We start from the raw sequence: 23894 nt of genomic DNA, 5'->3' as shown, positions 1-23894 counted from the left end.
GGCTAGGTGATGTTAGCAGCCTTGCTAACTAATGCTAATAAATGGAATATGGAGTAGTCATGAATGAACGGAGCAATGAAGGAAGTAATATATAATGATTTTTAGCCTATATCAGTGTTAATGATTCAGGAATTTGGTAAAAGTGTCTAAAATGATGAGAGCCAACGACTAGCTCATTTTAGAATCGATGCAAGAAGCTACATAAATTAGCTCTGGAGCTGATCATCTAATCTAACTCCCTGCCTAATGTAAGCGTCTGATGCAGGGTTGTTGTGTGTTTAGTTATTTAAAACATTAAGGAGCCTGATGGACATGTTAAGACTAACACAGATCCAGATGTGTACATCTCCCAGCTCAGAGTACACTAGTATACATCTATGATCAGATCTGCTGTGGTGATCCACTGAGTCACTGAGATCACAGCCTGACTTTTTATTCAGCTGAACTGTGTGTGAGTGTTTTTCTTCCTCTTGCAGATTCGCTTCATTCTGATCCAAAACCGAGCAGGAAAAACCAGACTGGCCAAATGGTACATGCAGTTTGATGATGATGAGAAGCAGAAGCTCATTGAGGAGGTTCATGCTGTAGTGACTGTCCGAGATGCCAAACACACTAACTTTGTAGAGGTAATATTCTCATTTCTCATTTTCCGCCCTCCCTGCTAGATCTAATCCCTACTCTGAGGAGCACGGGGATATAAGAATCCAGATCCTGGATTTTGTGACCTCTGGTAGTTGATGTTCAACAGTGAACAGTTTGGCCACATTTAATGTTCGTCTTTTACAAAACCAGGACTATCTGTACCCTGGCCATGTGCCTCTGTTGGTTTTCCGTCACTTAACGGTACTTGTGAAAGTACGCACGGTGGTGACGAGTGATGTACACACGTATTACAATCGAAATTGCCAAATGGATTTTCTTCAGCGTAAAGAAAAAAATCAAAGCTTATTTTAAGTTAAAGTGTCTGTGAAGCTGTAGCTTGTCCATCTCATATGGTTCCTACTGCGTATGAGACATTTGTAAATCTGCAGTAATAGAGCTGATCCACCTGAATGTGTTAATCTTAGTGAAGACTTGGTACTTTAACGTCAGATGACTATTAGAAAAAAATGAATAATATTCACTCCTTGTCTGTGATCTCAGATCTCGTTCTGTGAGGCATATGATGCACTGCGGTTTAGATAGGTTTAATAGGTTTAGACCCTACGTAGTGAGCAAACACAGTGATCTGGAAGCCAGAAGATGGCGGATTTGACGTGAATCAGAGTTAGTGTAAGATCCTAAAGCTGCCAGAAAAAAGGACATTATTACACTACTCTTGTAGATTTTTGATCCGTACTGTTCGCTAGAAAACTAATATTGTCCAAAGACTTTTCGAGGATTCAGTGATGCCCGTATTTGACAGACAATGAAAACAATGAGAACGTGGATTTATTAGTGTACCATCTACATCATGCTGTATGGTAGAAGGCACTATTGTTCTTTTAAAGCTCAGGAACCACAAAGGAACATATTTACTCCTTTAACATCATAAAAAAATGCCATGGTCTATCAATATGTATGCATATACAGTTTAGAAACACCCATAGGGTAACTTTTTGGAAAGCGCTGGGAAAAATAATGAAAACAGGGATGATGGATTGCACCGAAAGTATTTCTGGAGTGATTTTACTCGTCTGTATGAAACATATCTCATGGAAAGCGTATCTCACATCCACTTTAACTAATGTTTAAATCCACACCATCTTTTTAAACACAACAGCCAAGAAGTGTTGGAGGCTTTGGGTGGTTATTAAAATAATTTCTGTGGTTTTGTCTCGTTATAATGACAGCTACAGTCTGTATAAAGCTCCCTATATATTCATACATGCAACAATATCATGATTGTAGTTTTCTGTAAATAAATTAATGATTATAATTATAATTATAAACTCATGATAAATTTATAACCATGAAACCTCTTAGCTAATGTTTTTACAAAATGATTCAGATCTGTTTCTGCCATGAAGTAGTATCTAAAAGATTTTTAAAGGACCAAACTACTCAAAACGTGGTGGAGACACACATCCATGTCCTCCTGTCACTCCAGAGAGTTAACCAGCCACCTAACGGCCTGTAACCTAGCTCACATATTTAAAATACTAGAATACCACAATTTCAAATTCCTTTATAACTAATAAGTTAGCTTTGCATGCAGGTTATGTAGCTAAAAATTTCCTGGTGCCAGTGTCATGATCCTGTAATAATTTGCATGTCAGATATAAAGGGTTCAAAGCCATGGAGCCTAGAGCATGAGTACAGAATGTTATAAATTAATATGGGAATTTAATGGTGTGTTAACAAATTTCCCCATACACCAATCAACATAATTGAAATTAGTCAACCATTTAAAAAAAAAAAAAGTCAGCTATACTGAATGTGGTGAATAAGAGCATCTCCTGATCATGTGTTTCTCTGCAATGCAGTTCAGGAACTTCAAGATTATCTACAGACGCTATGCTGGTCTGTATTTCTGTATCTGTGTGGATGTTACTGACAATAACCTGGCCTACCTGGAGGGCATTCATAACTTTGTGGAGGTACGTCTTCAATCAATTCTCAGCTCTTTCTCTTTGCTTGTCTTCAGAAACAGTCCACTTTGTCTTAGAGGTTTAAAAAACCTGCATTTCTTCAACTGTATAAATCTTTTAAACAGAATAATGCATGTTTTAAACAGAATAAGATTGCCCTTTAGTCACAGTAATCAAATGTTAATCTTTTAAATGCTAATTTTAAACAAACTGGATCGTTCAGTACGCCACCACAGTGTGCAACCAAACAAGAAAGTTAAACATATGAACAAATGAGATGATTTTATCTTTCAGAGTCATTAAAAAAAAAAAACAAGATCTAATTTCAGCCAATTAAGTACAAATTCCCAATATTGCAGTAAATTATATTCAAAAATCAAGATTCATTGTACATTTGTAGGTGAAGCTGTGAAGTCATGATTAGAGATTGATTAATGGCATTGATTAATTTTATTAAGATTAATTGTAGATTTGGATTACAGCAATGCCACAATTTATCAAACCATCAACAGAAACCCTATCTATAACCACTCCAAGTGCTCATTTACGGCTAATATTGCAATAATGATTTAATAAACAATGCATTGTGTTGCACTAATGTGTATTATGAGTGTGTTTCCACATTTGTAATGCTGTGTGAGTGATTCCACTGTCCAGCAGTTTAAGAGCACAGTGACCTGGAATGCTGGGACTTCCTCTGTCCTGCACTGTACACGACTCCCAAATCGCTTCCCCCATTACACTCGCCCTATAATAACCTTTACTCCTTTACAGTGGAGGACAAATATCGCTGTGCAGAGCAGCCGGTCTTCAACATTTTTTAGTTGAAGGCTGCTCTTTGGGGATATTAAGCGTTACTGTGCTTGAGTGGCACGTATTTCATTTAAACAAAGTTTAATAACATCTACTATTTTTTAAAAGAATATCACTAGATTTGGTAGAAGCAGATTTAATAAGAGGACAGAATTAAAAAAAATTACTTTTTGATAATGGTAGCTTGTGAATTCCACAGCTGTATAAAAAAATAATCATGGACCCCACTTTGAAAAGCACTGTGTTACATGATTATTTTTTTATACAGCTGTGGAATTCACAAGCTACCATTATCAAAGTTGTTATTATTTCCTATTGACTGAATTCTTCTAATTTAATCTAAACCTCAATAACTCAAAAACAAGTAGCCTATAAATAATCAGCTTGGATCTAATGTGTTGTGCTGGTTAAAGGTCCAGAAATAAAAAGCTCTATGGCTCTAATAAATAGCTATAATATTATAGTGCATATTGAAATAATGAACCTAATGTTTAAATTGTTGGATTACGTTCATAAAATAAATCTGGACTGAGGAGTCTATGGAAATTATTTTGAAGTTAAAGGGGTCCCTGACTGCACAAAGTCTCATTTGTACTGTTTGGTCTGACTCACTGCCCAAACAAATTGAACATTTGTGCAACAGAGAAGCATTACCCTATGGTCAGGAGATCGCGAGTTCGAATCCGGATGATGCCACAGCCATCCATGACCGGGGAAACAAGGGAGCAAAATTGATTCTGCTCTCTGGGTGGGAGGAGTGGAATACTCTCTCTCTCCTGTCAATCACAGCGATGCTAGCCAACCATGGGTGTCTGTGAGCTTGTGTATGTGGAAGGATAGTGCTTTCCTCTAAGTATAGGGGAGATGTAAGATATGCCTGGACAAACTTCTTTATATTACAGTTAATTATAAAAAAAAAAAAACTATACTTATTGTGGTATGTGACTCAGAAAAGTTCCTTGTTAGTTACGGTGAATTTCTGTAAAAGTGGAGTAAAATGTGGAAGTTCCTTAAAAATGAGGTCAATAATGGCTGTTAACAAAATATCTGCTCAGAAGAAAAAACTCTGCCACAGCCTCTGAAAACTGGAATGAATAATAATAATAATAATAAAAAAAAAAAAAAAGGCATGCAATCAGGACAAGATGCTGTCTCTCTCTGCCTGTCAGTCACATTGTGTCTATTCAGAAAGGTCGCCATCTTACACCATTAATAGCATTTGTGCATTATAAATTTATTAACACTGAAGAGAGGGACTTCAACTAACTTTTACCAAAATCACTGACTACACCTTTAAAGTAGATGTGTCACAAAAATTGGTGCTCTGCTTAATGCAAGGACAGGCCCATGATCTTTGCCTTAAATTCAGTTAAAACCTTGAATACTTCAAAACTTTTGGAGAATGTCTGACAGTTTTGGTATGGTATTTGATTGTCTGTTATTTTACTTTGTGTAATTTGTTCATTGTTTCACATCGTTTCTTATTATGATTCTCACCTTTTGACAGGTCTTAAACGAATACTTCCACAATGTGTGTGAATTAGATTTGGTCTTCAATTTCTACAAGGTGAGTACGAAACTCCCCACAGTCTAACACGCACTAAAACAATGAGGAGTATTCACATTTCTAGGGTGATACAGAGATGATGCTGAAATTGAGTACTCCAGAAAATGCAAAAATATATTGAGCCTGTAGCATAGGATTACCATGGCAACAGGTATTTGATGCATAATTACAACAGTCATACAATTAAGCACATGCACATCATTTCAGAGTGGAGGAGGCTTCATATAAAGGGAAAACTGTAAGCAATTAAGAAGAGCCTGTGATAATTGCGTTCGGCTTCTCCATCCCTAATTGCCTGATTGTATTTTTAAAAACTGCCTAATGGACGAGACTTAACAAAGCTGCGCCCACGCCAGCAGCAGCAACGGCAAGAGTGATAAAGAAAACATAGTGTGGAAAATTAGCCCATCTGCTCGTAATTACAAATTCTCACATCTAATCAGACTCTGAAGGACTTCACATCATATCTCTGTCTGTTGTGTTGGATTGGTAGCACTCGTTTGAGCCGGATTTGAGCAGACTTCAGTTTCTCTTAATGGAATATTTGCCAGAAAAAAAATCTAATAGGGGTGGGTGATACAGCAAAAAAATCATATCATCATAATTAAAGGTCAGCTGTTGACTAATTGTGTGTAACAGCAGCTCTGACGGTAGTGCTGGCTGTAATTCACATTCACAGCTTTATATTGTGCACTCGTTCTAATATGTTATTGTTTCTATAGTAACAGCTCGTACACAGGGACTAGTTTGGGGGACGCTGTACATAATCGAACACTAACGACACTAACAAGATAAACTGTGGTGTTATTTAACATCCAGAATGTCTTTGATACACTGAAGCTTTCTGTTTCTCAGAGAGAGAGAAAAAAGAGGCTGGTGAGGGAATGACTGTTTATAGCTGTTATATAGCGATGTGAGTGATAACAGGAACTAACTTGCTTCATGAACATTCCAAAACTATATGAACTATAAATGGATAGAAAAACAGATAGAAAAGTATGATGTTTCATTCATTAATAATAATAATAATAATAATAATAATAATAAAAGTTACAGTTGGTAAATTTATGTTGCTGTTAAATTGTTACATATGTATATTGGATGTAAAAAATCAATTGTTTATATATATATATATATATATATATATATATATATATATATATATATATATAAACAATTGATTTTTTATTGATTTTATATATATATATATATATATATAAAACAATTGATTTTTTTTTTACATCTAATCAGCTACTATGGTTAATTGCAATTTGGTCACGGTTATTAAGGTGTCTGCATAATGTGAAGGATTTTATTGAGATATATATATCATTATACTGCCCATCTCTGAATGGATAACAGAGGCAGTTGTAGGGGACTGTTTGATCATTTCATTCTGTGCCAAATAATGAAATATTGAAAAATAATGATTTTATTATTTGTAATGTTAGCATATATGTGACGTATCCTCCAGGCAGTGAGTTGCTATATTTTGTGCAAACCTGTGGCTTGTTTTCATCATGCTCTCTGTTTCTCTCTCTCTCAGGTGTACACGGTAGTAGACGAGATGTTCCTGGCTGGAGAGATTCGAGAAACAAGCCAGACGAAGGTCCTGAAGCAGCTGCTCATGCTGCAGTCACTGGAGTAGAGACGTCACTGAATCACAGCCATACACCACCGCAGCAGCAGCAGGATCCTCTCGAATCTGCTGAAAGCCAGTCTATATTGTTTCTGTGTATAGATGTTGTCACTGATATATATAACCCAACATTTCAGCCTCTTAAAGCTGTGCTATGTAAGATTTTAAGAGTGTGAGTGTTTAAAAGCTTTATGATACTGAGAAAGATGACTGAATGCAGTTGAAGAATGAAAAGCCTGGTATGAAAGCTTGCACCTGATTTCTTCAACTGCCTTTTCAGACATTCAGGTGTATGAATAATGTTTTTTTTTTTTTTTTTTTTCCCCAGTTAAGACCCAATTCAGTGATCCCTATCAATTCACTACAGGAGTATAAATGTTTTCAATGTCTCATAACACCTTACATAGTATAACTTTACAGTTTTTAAGTCTTGTAGGAAGGTCTCAAAATGGCACTGCCTATTTTGCTCTTTCTTGATGCATTCAGTTTATAATTCAATGAATTTCAAGATTGGACATGCATTTTTGTGAGGCCGCTGTAGTCAGAATTGTCTCAGTTTTTTTCTCCGGTTGAATTTTTATGTTGCAAGGTTAGAATTTTGCCACAAACGTGTGTGAACGATTTGTCCCTGCCCATTAACACATTAACACTAAACTGCTGAATAACCAGCAGGATAAATAAAACTGGAATTTCTGATAAACTATTGGAGCCCTGTATAAAATCATGTATAAAAAGAAGAAAAACACACTTTCACACCATTAGTTCTGGGAATTTTTGTATTGTGTGTGTATATACATTATATAGCTATATCTATCTCCATGTGTTTTAGGTCAATCATACAATCTGAAACTACGAGCTTCATTCCAGTAGGCAAATGTCTCTCTGTTTTTGCTTAGTTACCAGTACCAACATGCACACAGTCAAACCCAAACTGTTCAGCGTTAGCCCACTGGCTATATGAACATCTAAGACACCTTGAAGAAGTTGAGCTATTAGCAGTAATTGTGGCGTGTTTGCTGAATGAACAAAGGCACACAGTGATGGGGAGCTTGTTTAGCCAGCAAGGCTGAACAGATCTTACAGCACTCACAGGGAACATACACAACAAAAGACTGCATCTACTTTTTATCTCCAAATTCTGTGGCTCTGCTCCCAACTAGCGCTTCCATAGCAACAGCTCTGGTCAGCCTCGAGCCTCTTTGGACTGGTTTTCTGGATTCCGATTAAGCTTAGACCTGGACCATTACATGCAAGAAATAACCATTCCTTAGTACTTTTAGCTCTGGACTAGGCTTAATCAGAATCTCTGATTCTGCTCCATTACATGTTTAAAGTTTTTAATCTGTCTTAATTTTTATCTTTTCAATGTCATTTTTCATTGTTCTTTTTGTTTTCATCTGAAAGATATTATGCACTTGTCCTTGTGAGATTGCGGAGTGAAGGTAATGTGTTTTTATTCTTTGTTCAGATCAATATGTACCCATAAAAAAGGAAAGAGAAATAAAAGTAGCAAAATTAGGTGTTCTTGATTTTTTTTATGTTGGATTCGAAGTATATTTTTAATCCATTTTGGTTAAGTTGCAAATGACAAATGATTTGTCCAGAGTATGGAATCTGGAGAAAGGAGGTTTACACTTTTATTGTGCTGCAACACCATCTACTGGTGAAGGATGGAGGTTATTCAAGAGCTCTATAATCTCCTGCTGTTGAGCTTAAAGTGGTTGGGTATGTTAAAATACATGATGTGAACCAAATAATTACTTAAAACTGTAAATTAATTTAATCACTTCCCATCAAAGCATCCCACGAGAATTCATACATTAAGACAAAAATATTTTGTTAAGGTTTTGAACCACTAAGTTTAGTACAGCATAAATGAGTGCATACTAACTGGCCCCTAACTCTAATAACATTTGCCATAAAAGTAGGTCTGTGTAACGTGTTTGTTTAAAGTCGGTTTCTGAACATATTAAAAAGGCTAAACTGTTAGAACAGCAAAAACAGAAAGCAGATCACCTCTTTATCAAACATTTCCTGAAGTAGCAAAAGCTTGTTTTTTTTTTTCCCCTAAATGTCAAATCCTCAGAGAAGTTTTATTTGCAGTAGTAGTAATGGCAAGGTCACATCTTTTAGAAAATAAATATTTTTCCAAATGTCGTGAGAAGTTTTGTGTGTGTGTGTGTGTTGTAGGCTTTGTATAAATTAGCTGATTAATACATTCACTAGTTGCCACTGCGGACACGTCGAATAGGCAGGCGATGTAAAATCCAGTAGCAAGGCAGCAAGTAAGTAAAGCATGTTAAGTGTACTTTGTTAGTCTATATATGAAATAAAGAAATATTTCAGACTAAAAACCAATTTTACAATTTTACAATCAGCTGCACACTGTGTAAGACTACGCTGGGAAAAGTCTTTATTTTCTTTTACTTTAATGGAAAGTTATATGTGGGACATAATATCACTTTTATGGTTAAGTATAGAGGTGTGTACAGGGCTGTTTGTTTTTAATCCTGCTGCCCACAATGTTTTCTAATGAACTTTCCAAAAATATAAATATTAATAAATAATTTACCCAAAAGCGACCATACAGTTGAGGTCAAAAGTTTACATACCCCTTTCAGAATCTGCAAAATGTTTATCATTTTACCAAAATAAGAGGGATCATACAAAATGCATGTTATTGTTTATTTAGTGCTGACCTGAATAAGATATTTCACATAAAAGATGTTTACATATAGTCCACAAGAGAAAATAATAGTTGAATTTATAAAAATGACCCCGTTCAAAAGTTTACATCCCCTTGATTCTTAATACTGTGTTGTTACCTGAATGATCCAGAGCTGTGTTTTTTTGTTTAGTGATAGTTGTTCCTGAGTCCCTTGTTTGTCCTGAACAGTTAAACTGCCTGCTGTTCTTCAGAAAAATCCTTCAGGTCCCACAAATTCTTTAGTTTTCCAGCATTTTTGTGTATTTGAACCCTTTCCAACAATGACTGTATGATTTTGAGATCCATCTTTTCACACTGAGGACAACTGAGGGACTCATATGCAACTATTACAGAAGGTTCAAACGCACACTGATGCTCCAGAAGGAAAAACCATGCATTAAGAGCCGGGGGGTGAAAACTTTTTGAATTTGAAGATCAGGGTAAATTTAACTTATTTTGTCTTCTGGGAAACATGTAACTATCTTCTGTAGCCTCTGAAGGGCAGTACTAAATGAAAAAATATGATATTTAGGCAAAATAAGAAAAATGTACACATCTCCATTCTGTTCAAAAGTTTTCACCCCCGGCTCTTAATGCATGGCTTTTCCTTCAGGAGCATCTGTGAGCGTTTGAACCTTCTGTAATAGTTTGAACCTTCTGGAAAGGGTTCAAATACACAAAAATGCTGGAAAACCAAAGAATTTGTGGGACCTGAAATATTTTTCTGAAGAACAGCAGACAGTTTAACTGTTCAGGACAAACAAGGGACTCATGAACTACTATTTTGGTAAAATTATAAACATTTTGCAGATTCTGAAAGGCGGGTGTAAACTTTTGACCTCAACTGTAACCAAGATAAAAAAAAAAGCTACTAAAGATGAATAAATAAAAAACAAATGAATAAACCCCTATTTATATCCGATTAGCCAAATATGCTGACCAGCTGCATTTTTAAAAAAAAATTAATTAAAGAAAGACACACACTTTTCAATTCATAGTCAATTTCTAGTTACATTTTAATGTTTTGGAACATCCACTAAACAAGTTTTTGTTATCACTTGTTAAAAATTGTTAAATAAATGTCTCTATCAATGATTATATATTTTTCTTTGTTAAATAACAGCAGGTTTTATAATCTGTTTATTAGTAGGCTTAGATTATATGGACTGTCTGACAAACAAGTTCCTATGATTTAGCTGTTACTATAGAAAATATAACGTTTTATAAAACTAGAATTTTAGAAACCTATAATTTGCCTTTCAGCCAGTGCTACTGTCAGTGCTGCTGTTATGGAAAATTAATCAACAACTTCTGACCAATCAGATTTAAGAATTAACCAGTGCTATAACAGCACTGAATTGCTTTAATGCAATAGCCAACTGTCCTGAATCAGTTTCTGGTTTAACTATCGAAACGGCAGCTGGATTGAATTTCCTGAATTACTGGTCGACTGGTGAAAATTATGCAACCCCTAGTGCGTTGTCACAAGGGTTTGACCAAACAGAATTGACAAGAAACTTATTGTGTAACATAAAAAACAAGCAATCTTTACTAATAGTTGTTAAACTTTAAAATTTAACAAGCACCCTCCCCCAAAACAATCCAATAGACAAGTTCAATATTATTTACATCATGGATGATTCAGATATACAGTATTCATGGGTGAACAAAAACCACACTGGTTGCTAAGCAACAAATGAGTTTCTGCAGTACATGGGCAAGTCTTTAAACCCCAGAGTAAAGACAGATGTAGTCAGAAACACTGCTGTCAAAATCAACATAAATAGACCAAGTTTCATTTTTTGGTTAGCAGTAATATCTTTAAGCATATAGCTCATGGGGTTGAGCAGTATATATGATCTCCATTCTAACTGACAGGAACAATCAATCTGCCAAAGCACGTGTGCCAGTTTACTGTTGAGAAATGCTGTTTGTCAAGTGATTTATTGTCTGTAAATGCCCAGCCGTGGTACTACAACATTTCCGAACAGGTTAGGTAGAAGTTAAATCCTTATTAAATGTAACCTCTTTAAATGATTTCTACCCCCAAGTTGCACAGACATATAGTCAGTGAACCGAGGCCATGCAGGCAGTGTGAGAATTAAATTAAACTGCTCAGTATTTTGCAGTACACTTTCTTCACCAACTACCTAGAGTAACAATAGTATCATAATTTTGGACCACTGATATAAGCTCAATTCTTATTTAGTAAGGAATGATTACTCCTTATAATAATGGTCACTATATCATATTTAGATTACTGTAAATTTTACAATTCTATAGGTACAGTATATTAACAGTCAAAAAGTGCACTTGCAGAGAGAAAAACAAAGAACAGAAAGAGAACCTGCACATATCACAGAGACGATATTTAAAACACAGAAGCTGAAAAAGGATTGCTGTGTGAGAATGGGGGAACAAACATATCTAACCATTCATACTGCCATTCCCCTGGTTGAGTGTCTTGGTGAAATCATCTGGCCTTGCGAAGATGGTTTCTAGTCTCTGTGGTGTGTGATGGTTCTTTATCACACAGTGCAAAAAGCCTCCTAAACCTTTTGGGATAGAATTAGTCTGGATTTCTGTGCACAAAAAAGTGCAAACACACATTTCCTAGCATTTTAACTTCATACTAGAGTGCTATACTTTGGGGCCATGTTACAACTTGGACACACTGAACTAGATGACATCAAGCTGTCTTTCTGTTTAAGGATAAATCAATAAAATAAAATAAAATCTATTCTAGATCCAGAAGGTTAGTGGTTTGTTTCACATCAATAAATAACACAGCCAGATACATCAGATAATAATGCACCCAGTGCAAAGTGGTTTCTGCAGGTTAAGATATCAGTGCGATAACCTACACAAGCCATTCTGCAGGGAACAACTGATATGCACTAGATAATGATCACCAACAATTCTGGAGGGGCAGATCAACCATCTCCCCTTTGTGCTTAGAGTTCTCAGCTGCAGATATTTCTTTCTAGGTGCATAGCTGACACAATGATCTATAGGAAATAGAATTATACAAGGCTTAGGCTACATCTACTGCACCTACACTAAACACACAGATTGTACCGTACGAGCAAGATCATCTCAAAGCCAGGGCAATGCTGCAGTATTCATGGAAACAGTAATCTCTAAAACTGGTTTGTGCCAATAGAATACCTAGTTTAGACTGGCTCCAACCAGCCACCTTGTTGACATTATTAAGAATATCTACTGAGATTTGGATAAGCCTTAATTTAAATAGGGGATACGCAAGTCAACTAATGCGCTGATGTTGGTGACATTGTATGAAATATAGAGAATGTTATCATCTACGCTTCAGCCCAGTGCACAGAGATTAGGCTGATCACTGTTTACTCTACATGAACAATGTGAGTGTGTTTGTGTATATACACACAAGAATCACAGGATAAGGTTAAATCTGCAAGATTCCTCTGCACCACTTTTACCATCCCTCTACTTGATCAGAGGCGCTCCCAAAGCTCAGTGGTTGCAGATGCAGGTTGCAGACGGACTTCATAAAAAGTGATCCAGATGTTTCTAGGTGTCTCAGCAGGTTTGAGGGGGAAACGACGACACCCAGACACACCTGAAGCTGAGAGAAAAAGAGAGAAAGAGACAAGTCCAAACACGGGTAACTGAAAACCTTCATAGATAACTGTGCAAATCAGTCCTTTGGGACTCAGTGTGCTCTGTAGCAGAGGCTAAACATTCAAGTCTGAGGAGCAAGAAATGATGTTTGTTTTGTGATTGTGTTGTGTCCAGATTACGATCCATAAATAGGCTAATAACTTGGTTTATTCTCTGTCCTTTTCTTCTTTTTACATCATATCCACTCTGCTTTACAATATTTATCGTACTTACAGATGTTGCTTTGGTCTTTGTATGCTTTTGTTTAGGTCTTTAATTTTAGCAAAATAATCATTCAAATCTAACACAGCACTCTTAAAGCACTCTAAGGCTAAGATAATAATAGGTTTTATGGCATATTTAAACAATGAAAAACATCATTTTTGGTTGTTTAGTATGACACTTGAATTATTATTTATGCTATGTTGGGAAACTGAAAATGGTATTTTTAATTTGAAAAGGTGTGTAAATAGCTTATGGTGTGCAGATAATTTCTTATGGGACAGTTTTTGTTTAGCTTTTCTTATTATTATTATTAACCACACTATTTTTCCATTCACTCTTTCACTGATCACTGCCACCTTCCACCTACAAGCTATTTCTCTCCTACCAACCAGCGAGTGTGAAGACCAACACATGCTTCCTCTGAGACATGTGCAGTTCTGCCATCACACTTTTCACCTGGAGATGCTAATTGCCCTCTTCTGTATACATGAGCTTACAGAAACCCATGATTCTCAACAGTCCTTGAGTTGTTTGTTCCATTTCAACTTCCAAACTTGAAACAGTTGATCATGCACTTGTAGCCTGGCCATACTGATGCAATAAAGGCTGGACTGGCTGATGTTCTGAACACAAGAGTGAGAAACTGGGTGTTAAGGACTGTGACCTGACCTGAAGCAGGAGAGGTTGTGTGCGGGGAGAGGGAGTGTGTCCCACCCCTAGCAGTTACATTGCTGCTTGGTTTGTGCAGCAGAGCCCCGTGGCTGCCTCAACTGCCTCAGGGACGCGTCGCCATACTGGATACCAGAGCCCATCCTTTCAGGGTCCAGCTCACCTAAACACAAGACATGAACAGAGATACAAATTCGTACACAACAGAATAAACCTTTGTGTCAATTTCCTAACACTCTTAGTAACATAAATACTAATGGATGCCAAACCTAAAGGATACACAAAGAATAACCTATACAGAATTTCTATTTCAGAAGAGTGTTTGCTTACCAGACTCTATCTTATTAAGAATTGTGCGGGCACATTTGAGAAAACCCTCTTCAACATTCTCCCCAGTCAACGCACTCGTCTCCAAAAACATCAACTCTAAGACAGAAAAAGTAGGTAAAAAATGCACAAACACAGAATGAATGACAAGAAGCATAACAGAAGGTTGTCATCAAAGGTCAAGGGTAACTCTCAACACGGTACTACCACCAACATGCTTCACTGTAGAGACGGTGTTCTCAGGGTGATATGCTCAGCATAATTTTAATATTGTAATAACTCTCTATTGGTTAAATTATTATCAGATTTATTCAAACTTAATATTGGCAAATCTGCCTTATCGATCACATCTACTCCAACTAACCAAATTCCTCAGGAGCACCTACATCTTAAAGAAAAGCTAAAATATTTTATGCAGCAGTTTTGGGGACTCACCATTCTCTTGGGCAAAACGAGATGCTTCCAGGAAGGTGACCTCACGGTCTGCATCCAAATCTTTCTTGTTCCCGCAAAGGATGATGACAATGTTGGGGCTGGCCAGTGTCCGAGCATCTGTCAGCCAGTTAGTCAGCGCGTTGTAGGTCTCTCGACTGAGCAGTGCACAGACCACACAAAACATGAGCCATTTCACAAGAACTGCATTCTGACACTTGTGGGAAAATGAAGCAACTAAACGTTTGTTTAGATTATCAATAACCTGGAACAATACAGCTCTGCTTCTGTGTTGTTGCTTCATCATCATGGGACAATTCTTATTACTTGTTATTACTTGTTATTGTTTAAGCAACAATTTAGTATGACTCATCTTGCACAGTGCATCAGGAAAGGTGTTTTACCTTGGAAGTATAAACTCGTGCTCGTAGAGTGGAGTCGGTAATAAGAGAATGGGGGAAAGATGACTCCCATAAATGTAAGATGATACACACAGAAATCCTCCAGTAAGTTTACTGCACTACCCCAAAAACACAATCCTTCTAGTCAGGCTTTCACCACCACCCTTTTATCTGGTGCCAGTACAAAGCCTAGCCAACAACTAGATCTTTCTGAGTTGCTTTCTCTTACATTTTATTACAGGCCTGTCACTGTACATCACACCGATCCCTTCATTGCTATTACTGTGACAGCACTATGGCACTCCAGAATAAAGCTCTACAGTCATGCTCTCTGTGAATTACTGGTGTGGAAGCAAACAGCTGTGTGAAGCCACATGGCCCAATAATTCGGGTTTTCAGTTATAGTGCTTATCATCATCATCATCATCAACTTAATAATAATAATAATAACAATAATAATAATAATAACAACAACATCTTAAGCTAGACATTAGTTTACAAATCAAGGGCTTCATATCAATCTTACCTCGTGATGTCGTAGACAAGGAGAGCCCCAGCTGCGCCCCGATAATAGCTACGAGTCACTGATCTATGAGACACCATGAACAGGTGAGGTGATTCAATCATCAACAGAACCCAGAGTTATTACTGCGTGTTACCAATCATAAGCTTTTACCTGAAGCGCTCCTGTCCTGCCGTATCCCAGATCTGCAGTTTGACTGTTTTTCCACCGACATTGACGACTCTCGAACCAAATTCCACGCCGATGGTGTGATTGGAGTCTTGTTTGACTGGAACATCATACATCCGGTTCGAATAAATTACATTTGATGCTGTAGATGCTGAGCTACTAAAACCTTCTTATTTAATCAGAAACCAGCCAAGATTCATTTTTGATGAATACTTTGTACACACAATGGGCCTCACTAATCAATATTTTAGAAAGTTGTGTGTAAATGTTTGCATAAACCAGACCGAACTAAAAATTTCCGCGGGATTTACAAGTTTTAGAAACACTGATTTTCTCTGCATTTGCGAGCGTTCCGTCAGCTGAGGCAGTTGTTTACGTTTTACAGCTCTGCGAAGACAGACAGGCCCATAACAATTTTTAAGTAATTAGTTTTATTTGTCTTTCTCTGTAAGTATGTGCTGGCTTGCTTTCTTTATTTTTTTGTTCTTTAATTAATGTCAATAATATAAAATAACTTCTTAGTCCCTGACCTAGTGACCTAGTATGAGGATGTGTTTTTGATGGAGACTACGAAGCACTTCTAAAAGTCGCTCTGGATAAGGGCACCTGCTAAATGCTGTAAACATAATAAAAATGTGCATTAATCCATGCAAATTATATGATTTGAAGTTGACCAAGTCGTCTTATGCGTAAATTTACACACACTCAGGAGTAGGAGTAGGATACAAACGTTTTTCGGAATTTACAGGATTTTTCATAAATACCAAATGTGTAAATGCTCGTAGTAAAGATTTATGCAGAAATAAATGGGGCCCATTATTTCCAAAATTTTCATTTTCCTTGTCACTCGTCAAAACGTCATTATGAAATTTAAACTTTTGAATGTGAGAAGGTGAATGTAAGAAAGCATTATTAAGCACTTACACTTATTCTCAATAAACTGATGAAGGAGGCAGGATTTCCCAGTCCCCGCGCTGCCAATCACAAGGAACTTAAACAGGAAATCTGAAACCACGAGACAGCAATCCCAGAAAATACATGGAAAAAAGAGACCAGAGAGAAGGGAAAAAAAAAATCAATAAACAACTGAATATGAACAAAAATTGCTAGCAGCCACTCTGTGTTCTCTGACTATCCACGTATCACCCGTATATCTTCACTGCGTGTTGATTTTTCACGCTCATACTCATGTACTGTCTTTTGTGGAAAGGTTTCTACTTTACACAATTAATCCCCATGATTCTGGGTTTTTAAAAACAAGCATGTCCTGTTCCAAACCATGACACAACATTTCCGTGCAAGTTAAACGAAAAACAAAACAAAAAAAAAAAAACCACATGTAGATGAAATAGCGAGGAGTTTGGCTAAGTGATTCATCCTGAAACAGACACAGATGACTAATGAAAAGAGCACAGATAAAAGTAACATCCTGGCAGTATTCTGAGTGTAGGAAAGAAAACAGCAGAAAACACACACAGACATACACACAAACACACACACACACAACCATGACAGTGGCAGATGATGTCATTTTTGTAATATGATCCAGAGGTTTGCAGATGTGCAGCTGGACTGAAGCAGAGATTGACCCTGCCTACGCAGATGAGCACAAGGTCGCGGTCAACCTGCGTGAGCACAGAATGTCCCAAAAGCTCTTTGTGCTGGTGGAGTAGGGGGTCTACATGTGCGGGTCTGCAGATCCGCTCTGAACACAGGGAGGATTCAGTCTGCCAGCGGATGTGACCAGTCCCAGTGTAAAGACAACAGTACGATCTTATGAGGGAACAAGACATTTCGTTAAAGACTGATGTCTTAGCAAGTGAAAATATCTTGAATATAGTCAAATTTATCTAGTATTTCCTATTATAAGATTACCATAAACCAAATATAAGATTATTAAACATAGTTCAAAGACACTTTTACTGATTTTAAGCTTTAGATTTTCTAACTGTATTGGCAGGTAATTTTGCTTCTTTCTAGAAATAAATGCTTAAAATGTGCAAAATTATCTGCCAATAGAACAAGACTATTCAGAGCTCGAAATTAGTAAATAAATAAATACATAAATAAATACATAGGTTTAATAATCTTATATTTGGTTTATGGTAATCTTATAATAGGAAACACTAGATATATGTGACTATATTCAAAATATTTTCACTTGCTATGATGCCATTTTTTTGCAGTGTAGGATCTGAATTTAACGCTACTGTGTTTATTGTGATGAGACATCCCATCCGTAAGCTGTATTTGGACAACATTAGTTTGGCATCACCGAGCTGGGGGTAATATCACCTACTCTGTGAATCTACTTAGTACTTCTGGGAGCTCACTGTTCTCTTGGGCAAAACAGGATACTTCCAGGAGAGTGACCTTTTGATAAATTGAGCAGTGCTCTTACCATTTTAGTTCTGTTTGTATACACTTCTTGCATTGAGTTTAAAAAATAAAAAAATTTAAAAATTAAAAATAAAAAATAATTGTGTGTGATACATGTATTTCCATGTTCATAAAAAAAGTAGAAACTCACTCATCAGGAGTTAATTCATATCCATCTGCGTTTTATCAAAAGGGAAAGTACAAACATTTTTGTTACAGAAACCATCCAAATAGGACTCTGTTATAATAAAAGTTTTATAAAGTCTGGGATATTTTAGATACATGAATTTCTCCTGCGAATCTGAAACATTGCTGATTATTTGTATTTCATTATGGCTGTGTTTGTCCTCTCAGTTTTGAGCTGCGTGATATGAGCTGCGTGATATGAAAATGGCTTACTGCGATTATATTATTACACACTGCAATTGTGATATGCTTTGTAATATATAAAAATATTTATAATATATAAAAATATTTATAATATATAAAAATATTTATAATATATTAAAATATACCAAATGTCTCACATTCAGGTATTGGTGTGAATTATTATATTATATTATACACCGATCAGCCATAACATTATGATCACGTGCCTAATATTGTGTTGGTCCCCCTTTTGCTGCCAAAACAGCCCTGACCTGTCGAGGCATGGACTCCACTACATCCCTGAAGGTGTGCTGTGGTATCTGGCACAAAGACGTTAACAGCAGATCCTTTAATTTCTGGAAGTTGCGAGGTGGGGCCTCCTTGGAATGGATCTGATGGCCAGCACACCCCACAGATGTTCGATTGGATTGAGATCTGGGGAAATTGGAGGCCAAGTCAACACCTTGAACTCTTTGTCATGTTCCTTGAACCATTCCTGAACAATTTTTATAGTGTGGCAGGGCGCATTATTCTGCCAAAAGAGGTCACTTCCATTAGAGAATACCGTTGCCATGAAGGGGTGTACCTGGTCTGCAACAATGATTAAGTAGGTGATGTATCAAAGTAACATCCACATGAATGCCAGGAGCCAAAGTTTCCCAGCAGAACATTGCCCAGAGCATAACACTGCCTCCGCCAGCTTGCGTTCTTCCCATAGTCTCTTCCCCAGGTAAGCGATGCACACACACCCGGCCTTCCACATGATGTAAAAGAAAATATGATTTATCGGACCAGGCCACCTTCTTCCATTGCTCCGTGGTCCAGTTCTGATGCTCACCTGTCCATTGTAGGCACTTTTGGCAGTGGACAGAGGTCAGCATGGGCACTCTGACAGGTCTGTGGCTACACAGCCCCATACGCAGCAAGCTGCGATGCACTGTGTGTTCCGACACCTTTCTATCATAGCCAGCTTTCACTTTTCAGCAATTTGTGCTACTATAGCTCTTCTGTGGGATCAGACCAGACGGACTAGCCTTCACTCCCCACACGCATCAGTAAGCCTTGGGCGCCCATGACCCTGTTGCCGGTTCACCGGCTGTCCTTCCTTGGACCACTTTTGGTAGGTACTAACCACTGCATACCAGGAACACCCCACAAGGCCTGCCGTTTTAAATATGCTCTGACCCAGTCATCTAGCCATCACAATTTGGCCCTTGTCAAAGTCTCTCTAATCCTTACGCTTGCCCATTTTTCCTGTTTCCAACACATGAACTTCGAGAACCGACTGGTCACTTGCTGCCTAATATATCTCAACCCTTGACAGGTGCTATTGTAACGAGAGAATCAATATTATTCGCTTCACCGGTCAGTGGTCATAATGTTATGGCTGATCGGTGTATTATATTGTATTATATTATATTATATTTATTTAGTTAGTTATACCAAAATTAAATGTATATTTGCACCACAGCAATACCATGACTTACCAAAGCACCCAGAAAAAATGTAACTGAAACCTCTGCTCACAAAAGTGTGTTAGAGCACTTATCTGCATGTTACAGGCTACCGCGATTTGGAAGGGCAAGACCGTGATAATGATTAACAACCTGTATCATGTTACATGTTTTTCTAAGCTTGTTGACCTGAGTGACTGATGACTGACATGAATTTCTTTTTTATTATGTATTACGTATTCCCTGGGTTCTTTCCACTGCTTTATTACTACATTATTACATAGATGCGGCATTATTCTCAACTGTACATCTAAATGTACCAGTCAATTAGCCTGGAGGAAAAAAAAAGCTATTTTTTTACATCCCTGATTTATGGTATAAAAATTTTTGCTTAAGGTCAAATTCTTATAATCTCTAATTCTTTTCTTCAGCATTGCAGAAAATCAAATGCCAGGTAAATACTTGTTTCAGTAATTACGCATACTGCATTATATAATATCTTCTCTTCCTGTATGAGAAATCCATTGTTAATATTGTTTGTGATAACAAGCCTGGAGAAAACCTCAGTTAAGCAACATTATTCTAAGTGATCTTTTCTGTAATGTAAGCATGCTTTGTATGCTAGGTTCATTGTATGCATGTGTACTCGAACAACATAACCTTAAGTGCTCACGGAAAATGACATGGTGCTAATCGTTCCTTCCTTCATTTGACACTCCTTCGCCACACACTTTAAAACAAGAGTCAAGAGGGTTATTTTTTTTAAATCTGCATTTATATTGTGGAAACTCAATGCTTAAAAAACTACAACTCAGTAAACAGGAAAATTAGCTGAGTGTACTACTTTCCTTAATTTATTACTTACTTTAAATAAACATAGCTGGGGTTATCAAATCTAATGCGGTACCACTGACTACGCATTTCTAACAAAAGCCTGAAGAAGCGTGTACCACAAACATGGATCCTGCACTTTACCTTGACAAATCTAATGCATCTTCATCCAGTGTTCTTCTCTAATCTATGCTGTGACTGCTTAAAAGATTTTAATGGCAACTCAAGCAAGAAGGAGAGTATTTACACAGCTGCTGTGCAAACCAAGGGATTTCCGTGCTTTACTTCGAAAAAAGCACCAAGGTGACAGTGAGTCCATCAGGCCTACGTAACCAGACTATGACTGTTCACCACAAGCAGCTCTCCTTTAATCAAGCCATCTTCTTTCCCATAACTAAACAGAGCTACTTTAGTAAGCAAACATAGAAGAGGAGAAATAACTGACCCTGACACTAAAGTAATAAAATTTTTTTTTTTTTTTTTTTAGAAAAAACATGATTATTGAGGCACAAAACATTAGGCACGAAAAATGTCCAACTACATATTGACAGGCTGGAGCAGGCAGCCAATCAGGAGAAAGAGTGCGCACAAGATACACAATATTATACTATAAAGGAAAAAGGATTAAGGACTGATGTATTCTAGCTTTTTTCCTCACTGAACAGTGAATTTATCCTTAGTGGAATTTGCGTCATACCAGTTGTGTAGTTGTTTAGCTAGAACTCCTAATGGCCAACTAGTGACTAACAGGAGGTGTTTGTGTATTTTTGCATTGCAAACTGGTTTATATTAGGCGAGAGTGAGTCATCTGAGGCGTCTGATCACCCTCGATGGGAAACATATTTAAGGCTCTGTGTCTTGATTGGTTGTTAGCACTACCCTCATCCTGAAGATATTTTTACAGGCTGGAGAACAAACTCAGATTAGACAAAACGACACATGTAGAACACTGTTTGGTTGATAAAAATGTGACCAGGTATGATGGTTTTGCCCTCTACACTATATGATGGCTAGCTGGTTAGTGTTAGTGAGCTAGTTTTTGGCATCATAGACGACTTTGCATGAGATTACAGTGTCAAAACCTTTCAGTTGCTCCAGACACACTGATGTGCACAATAAAGTATCTGTTCTCATAATTATCCTATAATACTGAGGGAAAAAAACTCTGTCAGAGTCCTGGACAGAGTTTGGGCTGCGTCCAAAACCGCATACTACTGCATAATAGCTTGTCATAACACCACTGGTGTCAGTACTATTTAGGCACACTACTTAGTGCACATTGTGCAGCCATGAATTATCTCTAAATGTGTGCACTTGCAGCTGTGAAATAAATCTTTGTGGTAGAGAACGGCGCAGCACAACCCACCCCACGTTACGAAATTTTCTTCTGAAAGCAGCTTACAACAGCATTTTTCTACAAGTGGGGGTGAAAGCCCAAACCTTACATCTGGCAGCTTTAAGTCACAATGCACCAGAAATTAAAAAAAAAAAAAAAAAAAGTCTCAACATCTCAAGACACACGCTCTCAAGCCATGAAAGCGATGCATGCTTCATCTGGAGAGGTGAACTAGCTAAAGAGATCAATAGGACAATTACAGTGCCTTGGTAAGACGTACATTATTCCCTGTAGGTGCTCGATTTCAGCGGGGGAGGAAGGAGGTGGGGCTTTATGCGAGCTGAAATGGACACCTACATGAATATTTCATTATAATACAGTGCAAATACATGAAGCAATATAACACAAGAGCTGTATGGATGGAAAAGCAACCACATGTGTGACTGGGCATAAATTTAAGGGCATTTAATAAGACACTATAGAATAGGCGAGTAATAATAAGTACAATATTAAATCAAATTTGACCTGAGCATGTATTAAGTTAACAAACTAGCAACTAGTTTTTCACATAAGGTAGTTGGAGTTTAAATGTTTCGTGCTAATTCACTAGCAATTAAAAAAAATCAGGCACCTAAGATAATCTGAAGAGTGTTTATGCGGACAATGTATGTAAACTCACAACCGAGCTGGACCTGTGATCGCCAGTCTCGCGCGTGTTAATCTACTTTCCTACTGAATCCACTCCCAGTAGTAATCTTACTGATCTGATCCAGATAAGAAAGCAACCTGAATATTTGGAGTAAGTGTGTTGGATCAGGGTTGGAACTGAAGTCTGGAAGAAGGTAAATATCAAGGAACAGGATTTGTGCTCACATATTTATACCATAAATAACTGCAAGCTCACAGGCATGTCTGAGAATAGTATACTTTCCACTAATATATATTCCTTGTACTTAAAAAAAAAGAAACAGAAGGTTTCTAGAGAAAAAAAAAAAAAAACAGTTCATCAGCTGTGCAAGCCAAGTGCTGTAGGAGGTGAAGCCAGTTGAGAATGATTGTATATCCAGTTTTGTTATGAATAATAATATCCTGGCTGCTGCTGTAACCATCATAGCATCTCATTTCTATAACTAGGGTAAATGGTGCAGCTAGGCGTTAACAGCTGTTACACCTGCTAGCTAGAAAGTCATCAAGCTAATTAGCTAGCGTATAGTAGACAGCAGTTTGCTTTAAACATCAGTTTTATCCTGACAAACAAAAAACATGGGGCTAAACAACATCCTCTGCAATAATCTACAATCCATTTACTTTAGAACTAAAGCTCTGCTGGCTAATTTGCTCATTTTCAGTTTGGAAAACACACTTTTAAAAAACATTCGTCAAATAAAAATGTGCAAAGTGCAGCGATATTGTCAGTTTAAACATGAGTCAGTCATGTAGGATATATAACCCCACTGAGCGCTAGATGCACCTAAAGGCAGGATGTTGTCTTATCTGATTTAGCTAGCTGTCAAAACCCCAAGAGGTTCCTGTTGATGCATCAACAAGCTAGCTGGATGACTGTATAGGTTGCTATAGAGAGCTACCTAACTGTTTGCTAGCCTGCGCGTTCGCTAACTGCCTGAAGTGTGTAACGTTACCGTATGTCTCTGACATGGCGGCCACACGTTTAAACCGAGTTGTACTCAATGGCGTGGCGACAGTTTTTCCTCCCAAACTACTCTGCTGTCACTCCGTTTCACGGCACTCAGTCTCCAATGACGTTAGCCACCAGGCTAGCTACTTTCCTCCACCGCCAGACCGCTTCCTGTTTTACAACAAGCCGAGTGCGTCCACGCTCTGATT

General features: G+C 37.4%; 2 protein-coding genes across 2 annotated transcripts in view; one reads left to right on the top strand and one right to left on the bottom strand.

The window, feature by feature from the left end:
* ap2s1 (adaptor related protein complex 2 subunit sigma 1) overlaps window positions 1–8107 on the top strand; it is an 8311-nt gene extending 204 nt beyond the window's left edge. Inside the window, exons 2-5 of the mRNA XM_026934876.3 lie at window positions 477–626; window positions 2466–2579; window positions 4891–4950; window positions 6497–8107. Of these exons, the coding sequence (XP_026790677.1) occupies window positions 477–626; window positions 2466–2579; window positions 4891–4950; window positions 6497–6598 (426 nt within the window). The 3' untranslated portion in view covers window positions 6599–8107. The remainder of the gene's footprint in view (window positions 1–476; window positions 627–2465; window positions 2580–4890; window positions 4951–6496) is intronic.
* A 2147-nt stretch (window positions 8108–10254) lies between these two features.
* Window positions 10255–23857, bottom strand: rab4b (RAB4B, member RAS oncogene family). The gene is made up of 8 exons (XM_026934877.3): window positions 23690–23857; window positions 16605–16685; window positions 15666–15780; window positions 15516–15578; window positions 14592–14746; window positions 14160–14255; window positions 13830–13992; window positions 10255–12900 (listed from the first exon to the last, which is right to left on the bottom strand). Exons 1-7 carry the CDS (start codon window positions 23703–23705, stop codon window positions 13877–13879), a joined length of 642 nt encoding a protein of 213 aa, XP_026790678.1. The 5' UTR covers window positions 23706–23857; the 3' UTR covers window positions 10255–12900; window positions 13830–13876.
* Window positions 23858–23894: the final 37 nt, after the last annotated feature.

This window comes from Pangasianodon hypophthalmus, chromosome 14, assembly GCF_027358585.1.
Source record: "Pangasianodon hypophthalmus isolate fPanHyp1 chromosome 14, fPanHyp1.pri, whole genome shotgun sequence".
Lineage (NCBI taxonomy): Eukaryota > Metazoa > Chordata > Actinopteri > Siluriformes > Pangasiidae > Pangasianodon > Pangasianodon hypophthalmus.
The sequence above is the reverse complement of the archived record's forward strand: the minus strand, read 5'-3'. Positions and strand labels throughout refer to the sequence as shown.

Bases quoted from the DNA above. Each gene is read 5' to 3' on its own strand.
- rab4b (XM_026934877.3), bottom strand. The intron at 15,781-16,604 runs GTAAGTGCTTAA...ATGATGTTCCAG, and splicing joins TCAGTTTATTGAGAATAAGT to TCAAACAAGACTCCAATCAC. The intron at 15,579-15,665 runs GTAAAAGCTTAT...GGTGTCTCATAG, and splicing joins GCAGGACAGGAGCGCTTCAG to ATCAGTGACTCGTAGCTATT.